At 40.7% G+C, this 9,025-nt stretch overlaps 1 protein-coding gene across 1 annotated transcript; it reads left to right on the top strand.

Moving 5' to 3' along the window:
• Nucleotides 1-513: 513 nt before the first annotated feature.
• Nucleotides 514-8,693, top strand: HAUS1 (HAUS augmin-like complex, subunit 1; the record flags this gene model as incomplete). Its single annotated transcript, XM_010289491.1, has 7 exons — nucleotides 514-649; nucleotides 1,705-1,839; nucleotides 2,807-2,930; nucleotides 3,710-3,775; nucleotides 5,563-5,634; nucleotides 7,526-7,573; nucleotides 8,610-8,693. Coding segments are annotated over 7 exons (665 nt in total), but the record flags the coding sequence as incomplete, so codon positions are not given.
• Between the last annotated feature and the right edge of the window lie 332 nt (nucleotides 8,694-9,025).

Here is a 9,025-nt window from a genome sequence, read left to right as displayed (position 1 = left end):
TATATATATATATAAAAAATATATATATACATATAACTGGATCGAATTCAGCTTTTGTTCTGGTACAGCTTTTCCTTTTCAGCCTTCCTTTCAGCAAAATTTACAGTGACATAAGGTTGGTCAAGAGCAATTTTTTAAGCCATCTTGAGCAAGCTGTAAATACAGACAAGCAGATTAATTCCTAACACTTCCTAGCTTGCTGGGCTGAGTAGCATAGCATTGAAATATTGGCTACAGGGAAGCAACTCTGCAGCTGATTTAAGAGTTCGAGCTGGTGCTAATCCACTGTTAAGGAAAGTGCTTGAGGAATCTGAAGCAACAGTGAGGTGATTAAGTTATGCTTGAGCTGTCTAGAGTGAGTGTTTGATAATGTGGGGTTTTTTGGAGCCAGTGAGTTGTTCAGGAGACCATAATACATTTTTAACACACGTATTAAGAGAGAGTCCCATCTAGGCCTTAAAACAACAGTAATAGAAAAAAATTACTGTGTTAGGTTGTATTTTTTTTTTCCAGCTAACTACCTACAGAGCCTTCTCACAGAAAGCCTGGATCTTTCCCTATCCAGTCTGTCCAGTGAAGGCACCAGCTACCTCAACGTCCTGGTAAACAGCGCAATGACACTTGAAACAAAGGACACTTCTCTTGCCAGGTGATTATTCCCACTGTGCATCAGGAGTGATGGTCTATGCTGTTTCCCTCTGGTTTTTCAATTCAGCAGTTTCAAACTTGACTTTCACACCAGGAATCTTACTTGTCCAGCTTCTTTTGCACCCCTTGGGCAGCTTTGGAGGACACAGGAACCGAGCACAAAGCTCTAACTCTTGATTATTCTGGCAAAGGAAGTCTCCACCTGAGAGGTGCCTCAGCCACAGTCAAATCCTTCTTTTTGCCCCTGCTTTTGTGGTCAGTAGCCACAGGATGTTGCCACTCAGACTGTCATGCCAGCTAGCACAAGCTAGAGCAGGTTTCATACTGCTTAGGCAAGGACCAGGGAACTGTAACTGATCTTTCGCAGCCCCTCTTTCTTCCTTCTCTTACCTGGCCTCAGTTATTGTAAGGAGATTTCCTTAGTTCAGCTACAGAGAAATGGCAGCTGTTAGTCTGCTTTTCTTGGGCCCTTTTCCTAGCATGGCTTTGACCCATAACACAGCAGGTTTGTGCTAAGCAGTGGCAATAAGGAAGGGCCAAAATCTGCCTTGGAATCCAGTTTTTGTATTGATGTTCAGGAGTTTGGCTTTTACTGCTCTTCTGAGCTGGAGGGGCAAGCGGCTTTGAACCGTTTAGGAAGAGGAAGGGACTGAAATACTTCTGGCCATGTCGGGGGATGTGCTTTTTCAGGGACTGAATACAGTTTCCCTCAAAGGCAACTTGGCAGGCTGGAAGCAGAGCACCTGATTGTGTCAAACTCAGTGGTTGTATTCACTAGAGCGCCAGGTCTTGTTCACTTCCTCCTACTGAGATTGCTGGGCTGTTTCCTGTTTCAGATGACATCTTTGTTAGTTAAGGGAAGCAAATACCCTTAGTGACTTATTTTACTTTCCTCCTCTAAAATAGCTGGCAGTTATCTGATGTATCCTAATATGAAAACAAGAGAGTCACTTGTTGAAAGTGTGGAGAAAATAGTAATAATAATCATAATAGTAACAATTCTGAGTTTCAGAAGAGCTGACTGCTGAGCATTCACACTGAATCTTTTTTCACCAGCTTCTTCTGTGCCATCAATGATATGACTTCGGAGCTATATGCAACAGAATCAAAAAACAGAGAAATGGAACTGGAATTGACCAACATCAGGAAAAAACTAACTGCAGCGCTGATGCTGGAAAAGCGGCTAGAGGAGTGAGTAATGCATGAGAAAAGGGAAAGATGTGAGCAATACTGCTTATCTCTGCAATGTGCAACATTGGTTATAATAACTAACAAGGATAACTGAACTTTCAGGGCTTTGACATCTCTAGTTCACAATTTTTGGAAGTATCTATCAAAAGCCATGTGCTATGGACACATTCAATAATCAAAAAAGATTTGGGGTGCCATTGGACCCATTATTATAAACCAAAACTGGTCTACAAGCAGTTTTCAGATACGAGCTGGCATTTTCCACCAGTTGCCTTCATCTGAGGTTGAAGGCAAACCTGATTTTCTTACCACGTTTAGCGTGGGCTCTGTAGTCAGAGTGAAGGAGCCAGGCAAAACAAAAACCATTCCCAGGCAAGAATTTCCTTTAAGCAGTGTGTGGGAGACTTAAAAAAATTATTTTAAAAAATCAGTAACAAGTCCATTCCTTAGAGGATGTAATCTGAAGTGCTTTCTCAAACAAAGCAAGATCAGCCCCTGCTTTGAGTGGGGATTGGCCCAGATGATCTCCACAGCCCCCTTCCAGTCTAATTATTTTCTGGTTTTTGTCTTTTAAAGTAGTAAATTGTGGCGCTGTTTGTAGCAATCGTACCAGACCTGTGTGCTTTGTGCAGATTTGCCGTGGCCCTTCTCTGGTGTTAAGTTTAGCTTGCATGACATGTCTCTAACTGAATTAGGGAATTATGCAGAAGACTATTACTCTTTGCTTTTATGCAGATGGCTTTCCCCTTGACCTGTTTTTTCCCTGGCCTTTGGGACTCTGGATGTAACAGCTGTGGATGTTTCCACTGGGAAATCTCACAGGGAAATGCAAGTTTTTCTCCATTCTCTCCCTTCTTGTGTTGGTTGTATTAAAAGGTTTAGCATGAGCATAGATAATTAAGCAGTATTTTTATACTGGTATCTCTTTGAATGTGAAAGTTGGTTTCTTTTTGTATTTTTTTTTAAGGGATCTTAAAAAAACAGAGGAGCTTCTGGAATTAGAAAAGGCCAAAGCTGACAGCCGATCCCAGAACTTGAAGTTCCTTAAAGATAAATCTGAGGATTTAAAAATCAGGATCAAGCTGGCTGAGGTAGATGGAAGGAATTTTCTAACAAGACATTGTGACGGGATGGCAGTCATGGTTGGTTGGGCCCAAAATTGTAGTTACAGAGACATCCCAAGAGCTTCCTAAACTCCAGGACTGAGGACGCTTGGGCTAACAGGACAGCATGTTGCTACACTTCAGTTGTTCCTGCTATATTCAGGGTCTCTCCCCAGGACATCCCATGATAAATGCAAGAACACTTTCTCTTCTTTCACTGAGCGCTGTATTTGCTCGTATTAGTTTGGACTACCTTGTGCTTATTGTGAGATACTCTCATATAAGAGTATACAGGCAGCTATGAGTCGAGCAGCTGATCCACTGAGGTAAATTGTGCGTCAAAATTCTAAACAGAGGCATTTTTTTTTAATTAATGAATGATTAAACACAGAAGGCAGAAGTTGTACTGTCTTCTCCTTCACCTTCCTACATGTGAATGCTCTATTTAATAACGCTTGGATGCTGTCCGATACCTTGGCAAATATGGGATGGAAACCATTGTATTAGAGTTAATGATGCCTCTTCCCAGCCTTGCCATGTGCTCTTCTCTCAGTAGTTTTCTGGAAAGACTTGTTATTCTTGATATAAATTTTAGTAGCAACTGATTTCATATACCAGCTATAGTTGTGGTTCAAACAGCATGCTTCTGTTGTTAACAAACTGCATTCTGTTTGCCTGTTTAGATCAAAACCCAAGGAATGGTAAAATCTTTCTCCTCCCTGTTATATTTTGTGGTCAGTTGTGAACAAACTTTTTCCTGTTTGTAGGAGCAGCTTGCTGCCACGGGCTTGGACCAGTCGCTGACACATGAATCACTCGTGAGCCTATCTGAGGTAGGTCTTTTGGTACAAGATGGATGTTTCTGCAGTGGCACAGGCCAGGCTTGTTTGTTGTGTGGTTTCAGGAAAAATAGTTTGCCATTTGGTTACTGGAACAAATATTAATGGTAAAAAGAAGCACAAATAAAAATCCCATAGGTGGATGCCTCTGAACCGGGGTATGTTGGATGGGTTTGTCTCTCATAGAAACTGGGAAGAATCTATGGCTGCTGACGCGGTACGTTTTCTTCAGGGTTAGATGTGCGCTTATTCTGGACTTGGGAAGAAGCTTTTCTTCTGGCCTGATTGAGGGGAACAATCGGAATCTTTATTTTTGTTGCCGTTTGGTTTTCCCTCTCTTCTCTTCCTGCCTCTGTCAATAATTGGGAATATAGCCTACTAGAGAATTTCCATGAAATAAATTCCCTGCCACTGAAAGAAAATGGTCAGCCTGTGATCTGCATTCTCTCTTTGTGATCCGTGTTATAAACAGAGTGGATATTCTGTGAACAATATCCTGTTACATGGCTACCTGTGTATTGCAGTTACTTTATAGAATAACCCAGGTGATTCTTTTGAGTCTGTGTGAAATAAACCTGCTTTCAAACACTTCAGAGCAAATGGAGGAGGTCAAGTGAAATCCAAATTCTGAACCAATCAGTTCTGAACTTTTTTGTCTTGTGTCCTTAAATTTCATTTTTCGTTTTTCAGCTGTATTGTAAGCCCAGTGGGGTAATTTGTTAAAGGAAAAAGTACGTTTCTTGAGTTGCTAGCTATAGGTTCTCCAGCTTTCCGCTGAACGATTTGTACACATGTAACATGTATTTTTGTTGTTCTGTCTACACTCACTACATTGTAATATTATTTGTTATTACTGTAATGAGAACTTAGTCTTTCTCCCCATTTCTTTTTCTAGCTTTTCCTGCATGTTAGTCAGGTTGAACAATGAAAATAGGCTTCCTGATTTTTACGTTGTCATTCTCGGAACCAGCACTGGGTGGCAATGTTTACATTGCACAGTGTTTCAGAAGAGTACTTTCTTCAGAAAATTAATTTCTGTTGGAATTTTACATACAAAAGGTTGTAGGCAATTTTCTAGATTGTCTTCTAGAACCTGAGCATAAGGGCAGGTTTGACTCCCTGATGTTTCTGTATCTGCTTTGCCAAGAGCTCGGTGAATTGGGCAGCACAAATGACTATCTTCGGAGTGTGGGTTTTTTTGTTTTTACTTTAAGTTGATTATTTTAAAAAGTATTGAGGACTGTGGAAGGTGCTTAATTTTCAGCCTGAAAGAGAAATTTTTCCCCCTTGTTAACAGAATAAGCAAAGCAATGCAAGTGGAAAGGGAGTCTTTTTGCTGCTGCATGTGCAAAACTGTTTTCACACAGAAGCCATAGACATGAGAATGTATCCCCTTCCTTGGGGCTCAGTTCTCTCTCCGGCCTACAGTGAGGTTGACAGTGAAAGTCCTCTGTCTGTTGGATTCTCGTTTGAAATCCCTGCTCCTTTCAGGGAGGTGAGATCAGGTGGTTCTACTGCAAGAAAATGTATCTGAAGATGTCTTCAGAATGGAGAAAAATGAATTGATTGTATCTCTGCAAAATTTGAACTGGGTTTGACTAACTGGTAGCTGAATGAATACCAGATCTTTAGTTTCCATGGGTTTTAAGAAGGATCATGACAGTTCTCACCAACATCTGTGAATTCTGAAATGCTATAGATAATTGTGGATCTATTTCACTGATTTAAATCACTTCTACAAGTAAGACTATAGAATATAACCCACCTTGCTTTCTTCACAGAAACTGGCTGGACTGCAGGAAGAAATTGTGCCTTTGAAGAAGAAACTGGAGTCCTACCTAGATTTAACTCCTGTAATTTTTTTTTTTTACTGGTCTGTTTTATTTGCTATCAGATTAATTTTAATGGACCTCACAATGTAGAGGAGATTGTTGTGATGGTTTTAGTGGACAGGTAGATGTCCTACAGGTCTATTAATAGTCTAACCAGAAGACTTTACTTAAACAGAAGGCTATCTATTTATTAGTCAAAGCCAAGAAATTAAGTATGATTACCAGGCAAACTTTGTTCTAACAAAATGCACAGATTTGTTGGGTGCGCTCAGTATCAAGGCGAATTAGCTAGAAATTGGACAAAGAAATGTGGAAGAAAATACAAATTCCTTAGTATAATAATTTTTTTTGAGATTTACTAATATATTAGCTAGACATGTCATCAGACTGTCAATATGGTGGACACAGCTCGTTGTGCAGAGGTTGGAGCTCTGAGCAGGATTTTAACGCTTATGAAGAAATAGCCAAATGCAGGCATTGTCCCCTAAACAAGTACTCCAGCTTGTGAGTACTGGCTGCTTCATAGTTTTCTTTGATTTATTCTGAGGGTGCTGGGTACTCAGCTCTCCGAAATTGCAGATTTCTCATTTAGATGACTAAATTGCAGTTTTGAAAGCCTGTGTATCTCTTTTTCATTTTATATTTTGGCTGTTGTCACTATTGGTCCCTCTGCTAGGAGTTACTATCAGACTGCAATGGGGACCATCCTTTATAAAAAGGATTTTACTCTTTTCAAAGTAGAACACTTGTTACAAAAGACTGTTTTAGTTAAGGGTAATTTTGTGAACAACTTTATAGTAACTTAAAAAAATCATGGGTAAACAAGGCTTTAGTCCATGAAACAGAAGGCTTTGGCTTTGTGTGATGTCTATATATCATCACCTGTGATATTTGGGACCACTAAACACAAGTATTTCCAGTTTCCTTTGGAAGATTGCCACTGCTTTCACAGAAAAGTATTAAGGACTTTTATCTTTGTCGTTCAGAGAAATAGCAAAAACTGGAGTGTGAATAGCTGAATGGGTTTCGGTTTTATTAAGTACCATTGTAACTGTCTAGTTTACAGTTTTGTATTTGAGTTGCCTGATACGGCACCTGTTACCCTCTCATCTGAGCACCCTGCAGCCTTTCATAGAGCTAACCTCAGACCTCCCTGTGTAAGAGGTGAAAAAGATCTATTCCTGCTCTTATCAATGGGACATAGAGGTCCAGAGAAACAGAGACTTGTCCAAAATCACATAGAAACTCTGCGATTAATCACGTCTCCTGTATTATGAACTAGGGACCTGTCTGCTGGGCCACACTTCTCTCTTCATCTCCTTAGCCCCTCCATCGAGTTCCTGCCTCTCAACACATCTCCCTCCTAGAAGAAAAGGATGAAGGGAGATGGCGGGACTGCTTCTCTGTTAAATCCATCTTAGTCCAAGAGGCCGCTGCCTCCTTGCCTCAAGCAAAACGGGATGTTCGAATCTGATTAGGTTCTCCAATTCCACCCCCCTGCCATTTTGCTCTCGGTGGAAACAGAGAGAAACCTGTTGCCTCGCTCCTGGTGCAGGCAGAAGGAGGGAGGAAGGTTTATCCTTGCAAGCTTATTGTGCTTTGGAAAAATCCATGCACAGATGTGTTTAAAATCCAGTTCTTCAATTGGTAGGTTTGGAAAAATGCTAAAATTGGTTGGGTGTTTTTTTAAAGACTTCAGGCCATACCAGACTTCTGTAAAATATGTGACTGCCCAAACCAAACTGCTACTAGGTTTTTAATGTCTGTACCTTCTGCATGTGAGGGGTATACACAAAATTCAATTTTATTATCCCTAAATTCCCCTGTGGCACATCATTAGACTCCTGCAATGATGCAGGGACTCTGTCTTTCCAGATGAAATACTGATTTTTATGCCATTTTCTCTCATTAGAATCCTTCCCTTGCACAAGTGAAGATTGAAGAAGTAAAACGAGAACTGGTAAGAGGGGTTTTTTTTAATCTTTCACAGAGTTTTAAACGAGTGGTGTTGTTCCAAAACAAGCTGTATATTTTAATTGGTTGTGCATTTATCTACCTCAGATTGTAGTCTTAGTGATCTCTAGGGAAACTTTGCTCTGGTAAGGCAGAAGCAGTGCATATTGGTAGGAGGAACTGCTGGAGGAATAATATCTAAGCTACAAAGGCAGTTGGGTATAATGGTATCAGTGGGGATTAGGTATCTGTATCCCTCTGGACTTTGCTTCACCTGTCAGAATTTTTATTCACTCAGCTGTGTTGCAGCTTCTTGGTCTCACAACCTTCCTTGCTCCTCCTGAACTCTGAGGGCTCTAGGGCCCGTATTTTATTTAACAGCTGCCTTGTAGACTGCAGCGGGGACCTTTTGCTGTAAAACAATGCCCATTTCATCTATGCTTGTGTAATCTGCAGGTATATTGTTGGGAAACATTCATATAAATGCTGTTTGGGAAGTTCACATGTAGCTTTCTTGAGTGAGCTGGGACACATTTGAGCGTAAACCTGTCTATTTCTCTGGGCTACTGTCTGCTCGCTCATAGATACTACACAAGGTATTTGGTGATAAGCCTTAAAGCTATGATCAAAAATTGCAGCTGTTTGAGAGTATTTTGTACATTTTCAGATGGGACTGCTCAGGTTGGTAAGCCACTTGGTTTTGATTCAGAAATATAAGCTCGTCTCACCAGCTTGAGGCTTTTATCGGGTCAGAAAACTCACATCTGGAGTGTACCTCTTCAGCTTGGAGGTGTCTAATACCACATTGGGGCAGAGAATAAAGGCAACTGAGCTTGTTTAGCCCTTCATTTGGAGGTTTCTCTGGAGACTACTGCTGTGTTCAGTCTGGGGTTGAAGATCTGGTCAGATCTTCCAATTCAATACTGGGGTTAATCAGCGCTAATAATATCCCAAGATTTGATCATCATAGATATGTTTGTCTAACAATGTAAGAAAATTGTTTCACAGCCACTGAGTCCTCTTGGGTTTTTTTCTCCTGCTAGAACGCCTTGGAGGAAGAATTTTCAAAGCAGATTGACATGCTGACTCTTGAGATGCCAGAGCCCAGCAAACTCCACTTCTCTTGAAGTGGCCTGCATGGAAGAAGATTTCCCTTCTATTGTCTATTTATCTGCACTAATAAAACATTTTGGACTTCTTACTGTACTTCTGCAACTTTCTGCCTTTACTCTTTGTGCTGTTGGATGACACACATGTGACCTTTCAGCAAGCATACTCATTTTTAGGGGTTCATGGAGCCTTGCTTTTGTAAACATGATCTGTTTTTCATAAATTAACCCCCAAACTTACTGTTTTCTTTATCAGTTCTTTTTCCATATGTGATACACACCTGTCACTGGCCTCCAGATGGCACCTTCACCAGGACGTGTCCCTGCTGGGATTTAGTTGACCATTACCA

This window comes from Phaethon lepturus, unplaced genomic scaffold, assembly GCF_000687285.1.
Source record: "Phaethon lepturus isolate BGI_N335 unplaced genomic scaffold, ASM68728v1 scaffold11616, whole genome shotgun sequence".
Lineage (NCBI taxonomy): Eukaryota > Metazoa > Chordata > Aves > Phaethontiformes > Phaethontidae > Phaethon > Phaethon lepturus.
This window is presented reverse-complemented; position numbering and strand designations above follow the sequence as displayed.